Below are 20,569 nucleotides of genomic sequence, written 5' to 3'. Positions count from 1 at the left end.
ATAGAAGGGTATCGTTGTGTGCTATTCAATATGAGGTTCATCTATGGGAAATGTTTAGTAGAAAATATAATTTTTTATTTTCAGTGCTGCCTACGGATAATAACTTTATCTAAGTACAATGAACAACATTTCAACAATGTCAATATTAACAGTAAAATCTACCAAAAAATCCATTATATGGAATGAAAGTTCAAATCTTTTTCTAGTTTGCAACTATTGAAGAAAATCTTGCTATCATATTCACTGTGTTTTGTAAAGTTTATACAGATGGCAAAATGTAGGCTTGAATTCCTTAAAATTATTTCTATAAGTTCATGCTTGTGATTATCTACATGTTCTGACGTAAAATACTTGTGTTGAGATAGACAAAAGTTTGTGGACTGCTGATGAATACATTTGAATAAAAGTTTCAATATTTATTCATTTCATTCTTTTTTTTTACAAGGTACATACCAGGGACAATGGACCGGCGGGATGAGACATGGCTATGGTATGCGGCAAAGTGTTCCTTATGGCATGGCGACTGTGATCCGTTCACCCCTCCGGACATCTCTAGCTTCACTCCGTAGCGAGCAGAGCAACGGCACTGTTCTACATGATATCACTGCAGACAGTCCTGCTGGAACTAGAGGAGGGTTTGTTTTGAATTTTCACAGTGAAGTCGATAGTGTTGGTAGTAAGAAAAAAGGAGGCCTGTTCAGAAGAGGGTCTCTTCTTGGTAGTATGAAACTTAGAAAATCTGAATCAAAATCATCAATATCTAGCAAACGTAGCTCTGTCAGGAGCGATGCTGCCATGAGCAGGATTAGTTCTAGTGATGCCAATTCTACCATTAGTTTTGGAGATATGGACTGTGATTATTCTCCAGTAGAAGACCATGTTGATGCTACCACCACAGAAACCTATATGGGTGAATGGAAGAATGACAAGCGGAATGGCTTTGGTATTAGTGAGCGTTCAAACGGTATGAAATACGAAGGCGAGTGGCTAAACAACAAGAGACATGGGTATGGATGTACTATGCTTCCAGATGGCACCAAGGAAGAGGGAAAGTATAAAAACAATGTTTTGGTCCGTGGAATAAGGAAGCAGCTTATACCAATAAGGAACACAAAAACTAAAGAAAAGGTGGAGAGAGCACTTGAAGGTGCCCAGCGTGCAGCTGCCATGGCTAGAACTAAAGTGGAAATTGCAACCTCCAGGTAGGTTCATTCTTGGCTTTGATGACACAGGCTAGAAAGATCTTGATAGCTAGGAATTTACAGCTTAAGCTTTTTTGCGTGGAATTTATTTAGTCCAATCAAATTGGATATCAAAGTAAGAAGGAAAGGGGGTCAAAATGTTTAAGCTGTACAATCATGCTGAAATGAGGTTGCACAATATTGACAGCATTGATTGTTGACACTCTAGAATGTAGACATCTATTTAGGAACTAAGTCATGTTCATTTTTACCCCTGCACTGGTTCTTAGCATGATTTCTTTTTCTGACTGAATCTGCTATTGACACTGAAGAAAAAGGGTGTATCTGATAACTTGATTACACTTTTTCCCTTGAGCATTCTCTTAAGCTTCCCTAACCTTTGAAGGATTCTGAAGATTGATGTTGAATTAGACTGATTTTAGGAATTATGTGGGATGTAGAGGTTATGCTGAAATCAAATAATACTTTTTTTTTGACAACTATGTAATTTGTCATGTGAGCATTTTGGATACTTAAGTAAAGCATGAGATTTTTAATCTTATACTTTTGTTAGCAGCTTTGGCAATTCTGCCCCAAGTCTTCGGAGAGGGGCGGCATACAAATCTAATTTTATTATTATTATTATTATTATTATTATTATTATTAATAATAATAATAATAATTGTGTTGAAAATAGGATAGAAAAGCCAATGTAAAGATTTAAATTCAGATTTAATCACACTTGGGCCCCTCAAAATCAGTGGAATGGCCAAAGCTTCTTGAGTATTTTCTGCTAGCTCATATTGGTCAATTCACTGTTTTTGAATACAGTGTTCCCTCGCTTTTCGCGGGGGATGCGTTCCGAGACCACCTGCGAAAGTCGAATTTCCGTGAAGTAGAGATGCGGAAGTAAATACACTATTTTTGGCTATGAACAGTATCACAAACCTTCCCTTAACACTTTAAACCCCTAAATTGCAATTTTCCATTCCCTTAGCAACCATTCAGATTAATACTCACCATGTTTATTTATTAAAGTTTATTTAAAAAAATATTTATTAAAGGCAGACGAAAGTTTGGCAATGACATATGACGTCATCGGGTGGGAAAAACCGTGGTATAGGGGGAAAACCCACAAAGTATTTTTTAATTAATATTTTTGAAAAACCATGGTACAGTATAGACTTTTCGCGAAGTTTGAACCCGCAAAAATCGAGGGAACACTGTAGTTGCTACTTTGATGTGGTAAATGTGTTTTTTTCTCGATATCTTCTCTTGCAGGATAACTTTTGTATTATGCTAACATGAATGTAAAACCTATTAATGGGAAGATAAACCTTTTGAACAGGTTTAGGAAACTGACTTGTTCAGATGTAAAATAATTATTTGCGCAGTTATGCAGAAAATTCAGGAAAATTAGCATTGGCACTTGTAATCTTGACAAAAACCATTCTGCAGTATAAATTGTAAGGTTTATGATACCCATGTAATATGATTTTTTGCAACTTACCCCTGACATTTAGATTAAATAAACCCCATTGTCTATACATTTTAAGTGTGACCACTATATATGTACCAGCTTTGAATCAGGAAGATTCCTATTTAAACGACAGGATTTAGCACAGGTATAAGTAAATTTATCTTGTAAAAATCAGCTTTAAATTTGCATCTAAAAATTGAATGTACATGGTTATATAAATATTGTTGCACAACAGCTTGATTTTATAAAGAAGAGCTTGGTAACATTACTGGCTCGCGCAGTATTGCATAGATAAAGGAACCTTCACACAGTTTCATGTTGTGTATCTTTACCAGATTAGAAGGTTCTTCACTCAGTCACTCATTCTTTGGTCATCTCCTGAGCAGATTACTGTAATGCATTCTACATGGAGCTGTCCTTGAAGAACATCAAGAAGCTTTAGTTGGTCCAGAATGTACAGCATTGGCATTTTTGATGTGTTTCGCTTTGATCATGTTACACCTTCTGTTGCATAAGTTCCACTGACTTCATGTTTTTTCCAGATGCAATTCAAGGTGCTAGTTATTACCTGCATGGTGTGGAATCAAGGTGTTTGAGGGATTACCTTAATGCAGTTTTTTCTACCTGTGCCATTACATTGGGTCAGGATCAAGCTGATGCTAGGATGTGATGTGTTGTATTATTCAGCTATGAATGGTATTTCCTGATTTTGTTAATGTAGCCAATTATTTATATTGTATTTTAATTCTTGTTAGCCAACAGGAATTCCATTGGTGCTCACATAAGCAAATATATAAAATAAAATAAATTTTAATTTTAAAATTAAAATTAATTAATTAAAAATAAAAAACTCATGTGTTCAAGAATCATGTTATCTTTATCAGTTGACAGATGAATCCCTTTTTTCCTGACTAAGTGTAGTGTGGTATTACAGTATATTTAGAAATTTGTATTTTAAAAATACACTTATTTTGTTATTTTTTAAATATTCTTAATTATCACTTGTATATGAAAGTCAGTTTCATATGCAATTTACTGGATCATTTCTTTTATTAGTATTATTATTATACAATTTTAAAAACAACAATAAAACAACACACACAGAAAACCCCCGTAACCTAACATAACACCATATACCATATAGAATTCATGCTGGATCACTTCTAACATAGAACTATGTTTAAAGCGTAACCTTTTTCAATCATACTTCCTGGCATCTTTAAAAAAAAAAAAGATGTCAAAGTGAAACCAGTAGCTTTCCTCCAAAAGCATGTTTTCATCATCTGTATGATAGTTTGTACTCAGAGAGGCAGGTTTACTTCCTGTAATACCTGTTCAAAGTATTACAGATGATCTTCAGTCACCAAAAATGTGGTCCTAGGGACACTGCTCTTTTCTCTTTGTTGGCCAGCTGAACAGTGTGAGCAAATAGTCTTCGGGAATTTGGTTGCTGGATGAGGGGGAGGCAATTTGCTGCCATTCATAGCATGAAATCAAGCACTATATGATCATTTGCCTGGTGGGGATCATATTACTGGTTTCCTGCCATGAATGGCATCAGGCTATCAGCACTCTGCAGTAGACATTGGGAAGAAAGGAATTGAATTAGATATCTGTGAAGGTTATGTCTGAGATGGGATGTATTTGAACATTTACAACTCCTGATAATCAACCTGGTATCTGCTTGGCTCTCAGAGTTGAAAATGCACCTCCTCAAGTTCCAAATTGAAAGGATTATAAAAAGTTCCATTTTAAGAAACAGATACGAGTAATCCTCAAGTTGCAACAGTTTACTTAGTGACCGTTCAAAATTACAACAGCTCTGAAAAAAGTGACTTACGACCATTTTTTCATACTTACGACTGTTGCAGCATCCGTATGGTTACATGTTCAACATTCAGCTTGGCAACAGGTTCATATTTATGACGGTTGCCATGTTCTGGAGTTATGTGATCACCTTTTGCAATCTTCTGACAAGCAGAGTCAATGAGGAATCCAGATTGACTTAACCACCATGTTACTAACGTATTAACTTATGTAACGATTAACTTAATTGTGGCAAGAAAAGTCGTAAAACTGGGTGAACTCATTTAGCAACATAAATTTTGGGCTCAATTGTAGTCATTACTCAAGGACTATCTGTATTGAGAAACACCATAAAAGCAATAAGTATTAACAAGCTTTATACTACTACTGTATATGCAAACCAACAAACACTTAGTAAAGTATGGGAACATTTTGGTTAATCTGGGAAAATATGCAGGATTGACCTGATTTGAATGTGGATGTTAGAGTTTGTCAGAAAACCAGTTTGGTTAGCTAAGAAGTCAATACATTCTGGAAGAAGATTGCAACATTCTATTTCCATATCATTCTTAAAAGTTGTTGTAGTGATCACGCTCAACATTTAGGCGAATGTAATAGGTTAAACAGAAATAGAATGAATAGAAATGACTGAACTCAGTGCAGATTAAACTTTGTGTCTTCCCATTGTGAATCTCAGTTTTACATTGCGTGTGTGTGTGTGTGTATGTGTAAGAAATAAAGAAGAGATGAAATAGAAATCATTTCCCCCCACATATATATGAATAAGCTCTCCTTTTTCTGACTCCCATATCAATTTGAATTATTCTTAATATGGAATATAAAGACAAAAAAGTGTAAATCAAAAAGCCAATTTAAAAAGCAGAAACCAAAAGAGTAGATATAAAATTAATTAGGAGACCATATGAAATTAATTTGAAGGCCACAGTGCAGCAATAAAAAAAAGATTAAAACGACATAAGAATTGCAGAGCCCTTTGTCTGGTATCAAAGGAACAAAAGAAGAAACACAAGATGAAAATTGCTTGGGAGCAGATTCTAAAACAGGAATCTAAAACATCTTTTAAGGTTTTGACTTTCATTCTAAAATGAATCAAGAAAAGACAGTGACTTTTAAATGTAGCAGATCTGTGCCATACTTTGGAATTCCCTTTTTAAAGAAGCAAAGTCTGTCCTATTTTTATAGAAGTTTTTTTTTAAATCAGTTGTCTTCTAACACAGTAGTTTGTATTGTATATGGAAGAAGCATTTTTCTTTGGTGTCCTAATCACAGTGAATTAGTAACTAAGCAATGTGTCATCCCAGCGTAACCAGCGCTCAGGCTGCCAATCAAAGAGAGTGGAGATAAACCCCTCTAAGATGAAGATGGTAATAGATTGGCAGGCCCGCAAAACTAGAAAACATTTACAGAGCTTTCTGGGTTTCTCTAACTTTTATTGTCAATTTATTCCGTCCTTTGTACAGGTGGCCCTGCCACTCACTGATTTGCTAAAGACAAAACATCTAAATGGAAAACCCTGTCCAAATCATCCAATGCAATGGACTCTCCCAATGCCAGCAAGTGTTCAAACACTTAAAGGTTCTGTTTGTCAAAGAACCAGTCCTCAAGCACCAGGACCTGACTCAATGATTCGTAATGCAGTGGCTGCTGTCTTCCTACAAAAGAACAAGGAAGGATTACTGCAACCATGTGCCTACACATCATGTAACTGGCCAATTTAGGAGAAGGTGGCTTTTGCAGTCCGATGGGCATTAATTATGTGGCAACATTTACCAGAAGGGGAGAGATGTCCTTCAAGGTGTGGATGGGTCCACAAGGTTGTCACCGGAACAGGTATGATGGGCCATGTATTTCTGGCAGTTTAATTTTACCCTGAAATACACATCAGTGAGTAGGAACTTCCTTGCACGTATCCTTTCTAGGAACAGCAATTTGACAGTGTTAGAGACAAGGTAGTACAGGCCATTGTCCTGACAGACAAAACCCAGGCCCTAGTTGTGAAAGCTCTTCCGTTGGGAGGCATCAACCTCAGTCCTCAGGCCATTCAGTCAGCTCTTCCAGTAGATTCCTGGTACAAGGAGAAACGTGCTGTACAGTACTCACTCCAAGAGATAGTTACAATTGGAAAGGGACCAAGCTGTTTACCCTGGCTTTTAGATTGGATATACTACGACAGTTTCACAGTGTTCACCCAGACGGCCATTTTGGGTTTTTAAAAACCCTGCATATTACCAACTGATAGTTCTGGTGACCAGATTAAATGGGATATAGAGGATTATGTCTGCAGTTGTGTGGTATTTGTGATTATGAAATACCGATCTGGGAAACCACCAGGACTGTTGGAAAAAGTGGCAACTCTATCATGTCTATGGGAACAGTTAGTGATAGACTTTATAGTCGATCTACCAAAGAGGCAGAGCAATACTGTCATATGGACAGTAATAGATTTGTTTTCAAAGCTGGCCCATTTTATAGCCTGCTCAGGACTCCTCTCAGCTAGGAAATTGGCTAAGTTGTTTCTTATCCATATACTGTATATCGCCTTCATGGAATTCCACAAAGAGTGATAACAGATAGAGGGATGCAATTTACAGGAAAATTTTGGAGGAACTTCTTGATTAGAGTTAGATCATCACAAGGCTCAGCATATCACCCCGTCACCAATGGAGCAGTTGAAAGAGCTAACGCCATGGTGGAGAAGTACTTAAGATGCTATGGACAACATCAGCAAACGGACTGGGCTGACCTATTAATGTTCACAGAAGTCGCGAACAATAACACAGTACATAGTAGTATGGCGTTCCCCACTTCCAAGTAGCCACAGGTAGAGAATTCGTACTGATACCAGAATGTCCCAGTGTACCTCCAACAGACATGAGGGTACAGGCATGAATGGAGCAAAAAAATGGGAGTGTGGACAGAAGTTAAAAGAGGCTTTACAGCAAGCAGCCGCAGAATGCAAAACACAGTCAAATAAACACCTGGAGGAGCAGCAATTATTCCATATGGGCCAGGTGGTATATTTGTCAACAAAGCACCTGAAATTGAACCTCCTAGTAGAAAACTGGGCCCTAAATACAAAGGGCCCTTCCTTATTGTACAGAGTATCAACCCTGTAACTGTACTACTCAAACTTCCATTTCTGCTGGGAAAGACCCATCTGGTGTTTCATTTTAGCCTACTCCGACTGACCCACACAGACCAAATCAGGGGACCTGACACTACCCCACCACCACCCTTATGGTGGCCAGTGAAATGCACTATGAAATAAAAGATATACTGGATGCCTAGTGGCACAAGGGTCGGCTGCAATATTTACTTCTATGGAAATGATACACCCTGTCTAAGGCACCCTGGGTATCCAATAAAGACGTCAGAGTCTCTCGACTGATTGCTAAATTTCACTGGAAGTATCTGGGAAAGCCAGTGGGGAAGGTTGGGTGGAGCACCTCTCAATGTAAACCTTTGTGTTCCAGCTCCTCTCCCTGTGGTAGGGGGAGCTGCATGTCAGCCTAGCGTGTCCAGTGCTCGGGCTGCCACATCGAAGAGAGAACAGAGGGGGTGACAGAAGGCAGCTTGTCTGGGGGCTCTGGATGCTTCTGAATGATGAGGGCTGCATGCCGGGATTTCCTTCAAAGCAGCTGTGAGACGATAGGACTCCTGGTTGATGTGGGTGGTTCCAGAATGCTGGGTGCAGCATGCTGGCCTCCCCCCCCCCCCGCTCAGCTGTAAGCTCTTAGAGACTTCCTTAAATAGAAACATAGAAGACTGACGGCAGAAAAAGACCTCATGATCCATCTAGTCTGCCCTTATACTATTTTCTGTATTTTATTTTAGGATGGATATATGTTTATCCCAGGCATGTTTAAATTCAGTTACTGTGGATTTACCAACCACGTCTGCTGGAAGTTTGTTCCAAGGATCTACTACTCTTTCAGTAAAATAATATTTTCTCACGTTGCTTTTGATCTTTCCCCCAACTAACTTCAGATTGTGTCCCCTTGTTCTTGTGTTCATTTTCCTATTAAAAACACTTCCCTCCTGGACCTTATTTAACCTTTTAATATATTTAAATGTTTCGATCATGTCCCCACTTTTCCTTCTGTCCTCCAGACTATACAGATTGAGTTCATTAAGTCTTTCCTGATAGACTGCAGAACTCATGTCCTATGAGTTCAGGTGTCATGCCTGGGAAGTGAAAGGCTCCTTAGTCAGGTGTATGAGGGCTTGTGGAATTAGCTAGAAACAGGGTGTGGCTGCAATAGGGATAGGATTGAGGGCTTATCAGGTGGTGGGGAGCAAGGAGCAATAGCTCCAACAATTTATTCTCTTTACAATACATTCGTATGTCAGTTTGTGCCGGTATGAAATAAACAAGGTTCAAGCCGTCCTCTGTGTCTGCATCCTTCATTGCATCGGAACCTGACACAGTGCAGAAGCTGCTAGTTATAGAGACCATTTGCTAAGACATTTGTCGGTCTCAACACTTCACGCCAAGACCTTTTCTCAAGGCATTTTGGGTGGTCAGCTCTTCATGTACATCTGCTTGCCACACAGATCAGCCTCCACATGCCTGGCTTTAAAGTGGATGCTGCAAGTGCTTACTTATATTACTGGCGTTGTATTAATAGAGCCTAACTCACACTGAGAACTATTGCACATAGATGGCAAACACAGATTTTCTTTAAATAAAAGCTTATCTGAAAAATAGCATACGAAGCAGGAAAGCAAAGGTGTGGAAAGGGTTTCTTCATTTTTGTCTGCCAGTTCGGTCCCCTCTAGCTTCCTCATACATTGTATACTTGCTGCATAATTACACAGGCACATTTGCCTGGTGGGAACAACTCACTAATTCACTGCTAATCTGGCAGCACTAGATAAAGACACACCAGACTAATATTTATGGTGTGACTAGATATCAATGTTTGGATGTAGGTTAAAATAGGACTAATGTTTATAATAGCTAGTGAAAGAAGACTGAGAAAACCCACTCATGATCATGAATTCAGTGGTAATTAGAGATTTGAAGAAACTAGCTTTGTAAGAAGAGAAAGAGCAGCCTTATATCATGTGTCCTTCAAGTCTGGTTTATGTGGATTGTACAGTTTCAGTGGAATTAGAGGAAGATATGAGTCTTAAAGCAGCTTGAGAGACAATGTTTTCATATGCTTCCTATAAAAGTCAGTTGGTACAAGGTTAGGATATTTTATTATTGGCATGTTATATCAGCAATACTTAGAATACATTTAATTTATGAGGGACCATATAACTGGTTTAAATGAAGGTACCCATGCTTTTAAGGAAGCATTCACAAAAATAAAATAAGTCACAGCCATTTCTGTCCTTGTTCGTGGAAACTACCCTGTTTCTCCGAAAATAAGACGTACCCCGAAAGTAAAGCATGTCAGAGGTTTTGCAGAATTTGCTAATATAAGGTATGGTGGAAAAACATATGGTACCATTCAAAGCTGTTCATAGCGGTACCGTAATAATGTGGCGTCCCCTGCTGGCCCCTTCCATCGCTTTGTACTGTCCAGTATAGCAGACACAGTCTGCTGCTGTCTCACCGCCATTACAGTCTCCACTACAGTGCATAGACTGTAGTTCCTCTGGTGCCGGAAGCTGCAATAGCAGGAGTATACTGTTGTACCATATAAGTGCCGTCGTTTGTGTGTGTGGGTGCCATACTGACAGGCATAGTTCCCTCTAAGCTGAGCAGTGAGCAATCGCTCACTTAAAAATCATCATCAACTCAGAGTTTTCCAAACCTGCCCAGAAGCTGAGAGGGAAAGAGTGAGAGGGAAGGAGAGAAAGAGGAAGAGAGAGAAACAGATAGAAAAAAGAGAGGAAGGAAAAGAGAAAGAAAAAAATGGGAGTAAGGAAGAGAGAAAGAAAATCAAAATCTAGTTTGCAACTAGCTCAACTATTTAAGTGGCATTTTGATATTGATAGAGTTGCCCTATTATGAGCTCACTGTTATAGACACATAGTACAGTATTTTATTTTGAAATTCTCTGAGGCAAAATAGGGTGGGTTTGTTTGTTTATTTATTTATTATTTTTGTGCCGCCCAGTCCCGAAGGGACTGCCGCTCAGACACTATACTTTTCCCCCCACCCCCCCAAAAAATTAGAGGGAACACTGCTGACAGGTACTGTACCGTAATCAGTGTACCATACAGTACACTTTCTTTGGGGGTGTCAGCTTTTCTGCTTGTGAATTTGTCTTATTTGAGAAATATAAGGCACCCCCCGAAAATAAGACGTAGCACAACTTTTGGAGCAAAAATTAATATAAGACAGTGTCTTATTTTCAGGGAAACACAGTATACATTTCTTAATTAGCCTTTTTAGCATGTCTCCACAAAGTGACATTCTCCTCCAACAACTATAACACTGAATAGGTAGTAGTTAACAGTATCAAATATTTTTTATTAGAGTATTCAGATTAAAACTCATAAGGGCTGCATGACAATTGCTATCTTTTGGCTGCAATATATGCACTAATGCATTAATAAGTGTCCCTAATCTCTTATCAGAAAAAAATACCACTTAGAATTATAGAGTTACACTTCTGATAGTTTTTCCTGTGTTACAGTTGATTAATACAGGTAGTCCTCGATTTACAACAATGCATTTAGTCACCGTTCAGAGTTATAGTGGCACTGAAAAAAGTTACTAACCGTCTTGCACAGTTGCAACTTTTCAGCATCCTCATAATCGTGTGATCAAAATCCAGATCCTTGGCAATTGGTTCATATTTATGATTTTTGTTGTGTCCCAAGGTCATGTGACAAGAAAAGTCAGTAGAAAGACAGATTTAATTAACAATTAGGTTACTTACATCAATTGCAGTAAATCATTTAACAACAGAAGCAAAAGTTATAAAATGGGGCAAAATTCATTTAACAAATGTCTCACTTAACAACAAAAATTGTGGGCTCAATTGTGATCATAGGTTCAAGACTGCCTGTAGTTTGTTGTACATCAAAGTGGTGTCTTATATTTTTCTGAAATTGATCTTATGTCAACTGAGGAAATGAGGTTACAATGCTAGTAGATCTTGCTTGCTCCCCTACATTCAACAAATGCAATAAATACTATAATATTCATAAACATACTTAATATAAGCAGCCATTGTTAGGATAGGCAAGTTCTAGTAACACTGGAGTTGGGTGTGTAGAAGACCAAGGATGTCAAACTCGCGTTGTCACAGCATTACCACATGATGTATTGTGACTCTTTTCCCTTTGTTAAATTGGGTGTGGAGTGTGGCCAGTGCATGATGTCATCGTAGAAGAATGGAAGAGGATTCCAGTGGCAACCTGTGAAGCTCTGGTGAACATTATGCCCAAGGGTGGGCTACTGCCCGGATGGGGGGAAACGCAGTGGGGTAGCAAAAATGGAGCTCCACCCCAGAGTACCCAATTTGCACTGAAAGATGTTGAAAGAAAATGCAGGGCGTCCTGCATAAGCTACGCCCACAGCGTGGTAGTAAAAGTTTTGGTAGCCCTTCACTGATTATGCCCAGGAGGGTTAAGGCAGTGCTGGAAAATAATGGTGGCCACACAAAATATTGATGCTTTGGGCCCCATTTGGACATTATCACATAGGGGTTTTTGTTGCTAGCAGTTTAGACACTAATGGTTGTATGTTGCATTATTTTGAAGGGACTTCCCCACGTTCTCCAAGCCCCCTGAGCATGCATGCGTGCACAATTCCCCTTTGCTCCTCCTGTACATGTGCGCATTCTCCCCACCCCATTTTGGGCTTAGCAGACCTCCCTGCAGCCTCCTGGAACCAAACATGGACTGGGGGAGGCACTGTACACCCCTGCCCCATTTTGGGTCTAGTGGGCCCCACTACAGCCTCCTGGGACAAAATATGGGCCACAGAGGGGACGCTACACCCCCTGTCCCTGCACACGTACACGTGACCCCTCGATTCCCCCATGCATGCATGCACATCTCTCACATGCACTGTACGCAGGCATGGCAGAAATTGAAAATCAGCTGGCTGGCAGGAGGCACATGCACATGTTCAGTGGAGCTGAGCTGGGCGATGGCTCATGTGCCCATGGAGAGGTCTCTGCGTGCCACCTGTGGCTTGTGTACCATAGATTCACCATCATGGTCCTAGGCTATAAAAATATTCCCAAGACCCTGAAACTGAGCTGCAGTACGATGGCCAAGACCTGATTGATTGATTGATTGATTGATTGATTGATTGATTGATTGGATTTGTATGCCACCTCTCTCCGTGGACTTGGAGTTTAACAGGACAGGTTTCACTCAGAACAGGCCTTAACAGACATGGTTAACGAAATAAGTTGAGTGCCCATGCTCAGCATCATATCCAGAGGTTGACTTTGGGAAATAAACATATGAATGCTGCCAGCATTGCTGCAATGTTGAAGGGGTTTGGGGTCAGCCTGTCAATACTCAGACCATATATCACAAACTGCATCAAATCAGTCTGCAGGCTTGTTGTTCCAGAAGGAAGCCTCTTATAACGTTGATGCATGAGAAAGCCCACAAACAGTTTGTTGCAGACAAGCAGACTAAGGACATGGATTTCTGGAACCATGTCCTGTGGTCCAATAAGACCATGATAAACTTATTTAGTAAGGATAGATTGTCTCAGGGAACACCTTCTGCTGCACGAATCCCAGCGACCAGTTAGGTCCCACAGAGTGGGCCTTCTCTGGGTCCCATCAACTAAACAATGTCATTTGGCGGGACCCAGGGGAAGAGCCTTCTCTGTGGCGGCCCTGGCCCTCTGGAACCAACTCCCCCCAGAGATTAGAATTGCCCCCAAGCTCCTCGCCTTTCGTAAGCTTCTTAAAACCCACCTCTGCCGTCAGGCATGGGGGAATTGAGATTCTTTCCCCCTTAGGCCTTTACAATTTATGCATCGTATGTTTTGTATGTATGTTTGGTTTTATAATAAGGGTTTTTAATTGTTTTACTATTGGATTGTCACATGTTGTTTTATCACTGTTGTTAGCCGCCCCGAGTCCACGGAAAGGGGCGGCATACAAATCCAATCAATCAATCAATAAATAAATAAATAAATAAAAAATAAATTAATAAATAATAAATAAATAAATAAATAAATTTAAAAAAATAGTATCTAGCGTGTGTGGCAGCAACCAGGTGAAGAGTACAGAGAGAAGTGTGTCTTGCCTATGGTCAAACATGCAGGTGGGAATGACATGGTCTGGGGCTGCATGAATGTTGCTGGCACTGGGGAGCTATAGTTCATTCAAGGAACCATGAATGCCAACATGTACTGTAACATACTGAAGCAGAGCATGATCTCCTCCCATCAGAGACTGGCAATATTCCAACACGATAACTACCTCAAACACACCTCCAAAATGATCACTGTCTTGCTAAAGAAGCTGAGGGTAAGTGTGATGGCCTGCCAAACATGTCTCCAGTCCTAAACTCTGTTGAGCATCTGTGGGGCATCCTGAAATGGAAGGTGGAGATGCACAACATCTAACATCCACCAGCTCCGTGAAGTTTTCATGGAGGAGTGGAAGAGGACTCCAGTGGCAACCTGTGAAGTTCTGGTGAACTCTAGGCCCAAGAGGGTAAGGCAGTGCTGGAAAATAATGGTGGCCACACAAAATATTGATACTTCGGGCTCCATTTGGACATTATCACTTAGGGGTGTAATCACTTTTGTTGCCTGCAGTTTAGGTATTAATGGTTGGTTGTGTGTTACATTTTTTTGAGGGGACAACGTATTTACACTGTTATACAAACTGTATACTCACTACTTTACATTGCAGCCAAGTGTCATTTCTTCAGTGTTGTCACATGAAAATATATACTTAAATATTTACAAAATGTGAGCTGGTATACTTCTGTGATATACTGTATTTTAGTGATTTCTGCAGAGGAAAATATCACTTGCTGTCTTTTCAGGGATTTAAAAAGTTTTTGATTACTTACAGGAGTTTGTTGTGGACAAATTTCAGTATCGTCCACCATTTTGTTTTTCGTACTCTTCCTTCAATGACTGTTAGTAGTTCACTCTGCCGAATGATGTAAATTTATGTGCAGAGCAGAGCAAACAACTTTCCATTATGGATTAAGCTGGCAAGATAATTTTATTTGACGCAAGAAACTTTTTCAAGAGGAGTGCCAAACAAATTATTAAAATGCTTTACTTATTATAGTTGCAGTATGAACATTATGCAGAGGAGTAGCATTCAACTAGTGCTGATGTTATTAATACAGCTTTGCCTGATTTTATAAACCATGCTAGCATATTTAACACAGTGCATCTAGGACATTGCAATGTCAAGAACAAGCAAAACATTCAGTTCTAGAATTATCTATAAACAGAGTCCTGAAAGATTTGTCAGTTTTTAGCCATGGATTTGTAGAATTAAATAGTTAAAATAGTAGAATTCTATTTAAATCCTAGCATTGTTACAGTACAACTAGTTGATTTTTTAAAATGTGACTAGTAGTCATACCTCAGAAATGTGACTGTACTGTATTGTATTTAGTATATTCACATTTAGCAATAGGACAGACTGAATTTGAATAATATTTAATTAATTAATTAATTAGATTTGTAGGCTGTATTTATAGGCCGCCCTTCTCCTCGCAGACTCAGTATTATTCAAGAACTGTCAGCTCTGCTTTCAATTCTATCTTTGTGCAAAATAACTTCATCAAACCATTATCATTAGTGGCCTAAGGATTTTTAATGCTTTTTCCATTAATGTCTTTAGATAAACAGAATTCATTATTTATTATTTGCTTTCTTTTTTCTGTTTGCTTTCCAATTACATACATTTCAGAGATATAATAGGATTATTATACTTACATCAGTGGTGGGTTTCACTTACCTTTGGTACTGGTTTTGGAATGGAACTGCACATGCGCCATTTCTGTGCAGGCACATAACTTTCTGCGCATGTACAGAATGTCCATGATGTTGTCTGCCTAGGTGGGCAGAACCATCCGCCACTCCTGCTACCAGTTTGCCCATAGGAAACCACCACTGACTTACATGTGGTAAAACAGTTATTAATCTCCACTCTGAAAGTCAGTTTAAAAAATTTGAAATTTCAAGATTACCGTATGTTAAGGAATAAGCCATATGTATATTGGTGATTTAACACTTTTGGTAGTATAAGGGTTTGTTTTCTTTCTGATATTTCTTCATCCAAAGCTACAATATTGTATGTCATATATATTTCAAAGGTTTGTGGCAGCTGAAATTCAGTTCCCAAAAAGTGCTGGGGCACAAATTAATACCTGTCTGTATGTCTTTAATAGTGGTGGGTCTTTTCGTAAGATCCACAATCACAAAATGGTTGGAATTACACAGTAAATAGCTATTTGAAGAAGGAACAAAGATTGGAGAAAGTTAGTTAGTTAGTTAGTTAGTTAGTTAGTTAGTTAGTTAGTTAGTTAGTTAGTTAGTTAGTTATTGGATTTGTATGTCGCCCCTCTCCATGAATTCAGGGCAGCTCACAACAAATATAGAATATATAATAAAACAATTTGATCCAATTAATAAGTTAAAAAACTTTAAAACATCCTAAAAACTTAAAAACATTCAATTATCATTCACTCAATCAATGGATCATTCTAAACATTGAATGGATTGTCTTAAGAAAAATATATAATTGCATAGAACCAGAAATAGGAACATTCTACTGTATATTGTAGCATTTGATGGCAAGTCCCTGCTGCTTTGAGTCACTCAAATTACTTTTATGCAGGTATGATCAAATTTAAATAATCAAAATGAAAGACAGCTTTTGACTCATAAACAGGGAGTTAATTAGCATATTACTCTAAACTACTCAACCTTCTGGGGGTTTAATATTACATTATTATACCAAAGTTTTCCATGTGATGAGTTTGTGGTGACTCACTTATAAATGAAATTCAGCACTGCAGTAAAACGAGTAAAATATGCATGGATTTGATGGGGAAATGATGAAAACAGTTGTTCAAAATAGCAATATTTTGGCTGTCCAAGATTTATTTAGATTCCAGTCACAAGCCTTCTGGATTTTTGTGAAGCATTAAGATGCAGAATCTGTGAATGCCATAATCAGGTTATTGGAAGATATTGGATGTCATAGTCCCTATTTAATGCTAAGAGGTGCATTAATTGTTATAAAATAAGTTTAAAATAAATTATAAACAACATTCCTTGACACTGTGGATTTAGCTATATTCTGCCAGTGCTTGTCTTCATGGGACTAAATATATTGACAACCTGTTTCTCTCCCATTTTCCTAGATTGGCATTCTAAGCTCTTGTCTGATGGAAAGTAGGTGCCCTGCTTGCAATGGTTTGATTGGCAGTCCCCACACCCAATTGGCATAGGAACCAGTCTGAACTATGTCCAGATTTACTGATTTTGATCATTTCCATCCTAAACACTCATGATAGCTAATAAAAATTAAAACATCAAATAAAAAATTAAAGCACAGGTTAAAACTAATTCAAAAAATAAACCTTAAATTTTTTAAGGCCAGACCAAAAAGGATGCAACCATAAATATTTTCTAAACTTTTAGGGCAAATGCCGTTCCTGTGGAATTGCCTCTATATAAATTTACCATGCAGAACTTTCACCTTGATTTCATAAACTCTTCCTGTTGATTCAGGGATTGGAGCAATATGAAACAGTAAAGTCCCAATAAGAGAGAGAATACATGTAGCTCAGAGTTGAACACTAGAGTTCTTATGTTCTCTGAACTTGGTTCTTTGCAGACATTTCATTACCCAAACAGGTGGTAACTTCAGTGGTAGAAGGGAATCAAAAGAGTTAACAAAAAAAGTTTGAAAGGAAACAGAAAGGCCAAATTACTTCCTTACAGTAATCAATACCCAGATAAGTAAGGATTAATAACTGGATTAAAACCAGAAAAACTGTTAAGCAGTAAACAGTAGCCTAATCAGGAGAAAAATATATGAAAAGTATGCAAACAAATAGACAAACTCAGAGAGCACCAGTGATTCTACGGAAACTAGATAGATAGATAGATTAGATAGATAGATAGATAGATAGATAGATAGATAGATAGATAGATAGATAGATAGATAGATAGATAGATAGAAGCCCAGCGACCAGTTAGGTCCCACAGAGTGGGCCTTCTCCGGGTCCCGTCAACAAAACAATGTCGCCTGGTGGGGCCCAGGGGAAAAGCCTTCTCTGTGGCGGCCCCGGCCCTCTGGAATCAACTCCCCCCCCCCAGAGATTAAAATTTCCCCCACCCTCCTTGCCTTTTGTAAGCTCCTTAAAACCCACCTCTGCCGTCAGGCATGGGGGAATTGAGATATTCTTTCCCCCTAGGCCTTTACAATTTATGCATGGTATGTTAGTTTGTATGGATGTTTAGTTTTATAATAAGGGTTTTTTAGTTGTTTTTAGTATTGGATTTACATGATGTTTTTTATTGCTGTTGTTAGCCGCCCCGAGTCTACGGAAAGGGGCGGCATACAAATCCAATAAATAAATAAATAAAATAAAGACAGAGAGAGAGAGAGATGTACAACATTTTCTCTAAATACATTTCTACCATTTTCCAGGTCTACTTTGATTTCATTCCTTAGGAGGTCTCTTTCTCAGAAAAAGAATGAAATGAGTTTTTCATTTAGCAGTTATATTGATTTTGATGTAATTATGCAACATAGGACTATACTGTGGATCAAACAGAATTAGCAATGGGAACTTCTCATTTGACATATACTTAACATCCTGGTGTATTACAAGATAAATTGTGCTGTATTAGAAAAAATTAATTGTACATAAATGTGTAGTGTTTAGTCATTACTGTACTTTGTTTTCTTATTGTTTTGATTAATGATTTGTTTGCATTTTATTGTATTGCTAAAATTTATAAGCTTCTATTGCTTTGGTGAAATAATTTTAAAAACTAAGGCAAAATATAAATAATTACAAAACTATATTCAAAACCTGTTATTAGGCCTACTTATAAGTAAAATTAGATAAAAATAGAAACAGTGCCTCACTGTTTTACTGTGGGTTTTCTCTTTTTCTCTCTTATAGTAGTTTTTTTTTCTTTTTATGGGAGTTGGCAAATTCCCTGGGGATAAAAGAAGGAAATGAGTGTCAAATAAAGTTCTGATGTGTGTGAAAAATAAATACATTTCACATGCATTTGTTTACACTTGTTCCATGCAGAATTTAGAAATCCCATTGATAAACAGCTGGGCCATTTTTATTGTAAGATTAATTTTCCTCAGGGTTTTTTTCTTCATTTTTTTTCAAAGTAAGATTATTTGCTAGATTTATTATAATTCCAAATTTAGGAAGAGAAAGTAAATAATGTTCCAACTGTTAACTAAATTCAAAATATGAAAGTGAGGCAATTAAAGGGGTTTTTTTTTAAAAAAAGAAAAGCTAGGATTAGGTGTTTGAGAGACCTTAAATTTGTGGTGAAAAGACATAATTTGACCTTTTTTAATGAACAAATCAAGCAATTTTCAGTCTTTGTCCTACCACTTAAAGAGTTTTTGATTTTCCTGTGCTTAATGTGTTTATCTATAAACTGAAAATTAAACAGAACCTATGGTTTGTTTGTTTCCCCAGCATTGAAACAGTTTACTGGCTGTGGGTCATAGAGAAGTCTTATTAAACAACCGATTTCATTCACTTCCCTATCAGCCTGTGACAGGAATATAAGGTATTAGTTGATAACAATAACCCATCACTTTTGCTGGCTAGGCATTTATCAGTATACCATATTAAGAATATTGCTTGCTACACCTAAAACTTTGCATTTTTAAAATAAGCAAAAAAAATGCTGCCTTTTAAAAATATAATAACCATAAAAGATTTCTTGCAATTAAAATGGTTTCATTTTATTTTTATTCAATTGTAAATTCAATTTTAAAAGGTTTTTTTTCAACAAATACATCTTGTTGCTAGACCAGACTGAAACCCTATAGGAATCTCTTGTATATGTTTATCCTGCAGATGCCATGAAATAACTAGACCACATATTCTAACAGTAAAATTCTCAGTAACGATAAAATCAGAATACACAGAGTTCTCTTATTCATTGTACCCACCATTGTAATACAAAGCAAATCTCACATGGGGCCATCTGATGCCGTTACTTCATTCCTGGAAATCTAAGGCTGTAGTCAGCGGCTTGTACTGAAAACACTAGCAGTCTTTGTAAGAATGACTTTGTTCAGTAGTCAAGAACGTTTTTGTTGTAGCTGGTTGTATACTATCACAGTTTTATTGTATGGTTTCAACTGACAAGGTAAATGTGCTTTTTATGATGACTAAACAGCCAGTGAAGCAGATCAATCAGTATTGAAATTATAATATTCTTGATAATAGATTACCTTGGTCTATTATTTTTTGTAGTATAAGACGTACCGGAATATAAGACGTACCTTAGTTTTTGGGGAGGAAAATAGGGAAAAGAATCTGCTTACTTGTTTATCTGGCTAGCATCCTTAGTCTGGTCAGCTTCAGCACATTACTTTATCCCCTAGTTAAGACCCTAAAAATTATTCTGAGAGAATAAGAATGAAACAGCTTACAAGCCAGTAAAAGCTGGGAACATCATTAGCACCTGGAAAGAAACAGTCTGAGCAATAGAGCAATGGAAAAGACTTAGGGCTTGGAAAACATTCTTTGCAGAGAGTAACAATGAAAGAACTTGCAATCGGGTAAGAGCTGGGAACATCATTAGCACCTGGTTAGGGCTGGAAAGAAACATTTGGAGCAAGTTAGACCAATGGGGGGGGGGAACCTCAAAGACTTAAGGCTTAGAAAACATTCTTTGCAGAAAGTAACAATGAAAGAGCCTGCAAGGTAAGAGATGGGAAGATCGTTAGCAGGTAGTTAGGGATTTAAAAAAGGTACATTCGGAGTATAAGACGCACCCAAATTATCAGCCTCTTTTAGGGAGGAAAAAGGTGTGTCTTATACAACGAAAAATATGGTATATAGCCCAGGGTACAGACCAGGAGACTGGGAGTTCTAGACCATGAAAGCTGGAATGTGACTTTGGACCAGTCATTCTCTCTTAACTCAACACACCCCACAGAGGAGGAGT

The 20,569-nt window shown here is 38.0% G+C and overlaps 1 protein-coding gene across 3 annotated transcripts in view; it reads left to right on the top strand.

Annotated features, from left to right (window-relative positions):
• Positions 1 to 20,569, top strand: part of JPH1 (junctophilin 1) — a 77,163-nt gene that overhangs the window by 6,034 nt on the left and 50,560 nt on the right. For all 3 annotated transcript variants that reach the window (XM_070749194.1, XM_070749195.1, XM_070749196.1), the window contains exon 2: positions 446 to 1,202. In XM_070749194.1, coding sequence (XP_070605295.1) covers positions 446 to 1,202 — 757 coding nt within the window. The remainder of the gene's footprint in view (positions 1 to 445; positions 1,203 to 20,569) is intronic.

The sequence above is a fragment of the Erythrolamprus reginae genome, chromosome 3 (assembly GCF_031021105.1).
Source record: "Erythrolamprus reginae isolate rEryReg1 chromosome 3, rEryReg1.hap1, whole genome shotgun sequence".
NCBI classification, from domain to species: Eukaryota; Metazoa; Chordata; class Lepidosauria; order Squamata; family Dipsadidae; genus Erythrolamprus; species Erythrolamprus reginae.
Note: the sequence above shows the minus strand (reverse complement) of the source record. Positions and strands in the feature narration are given on the sequence as shown.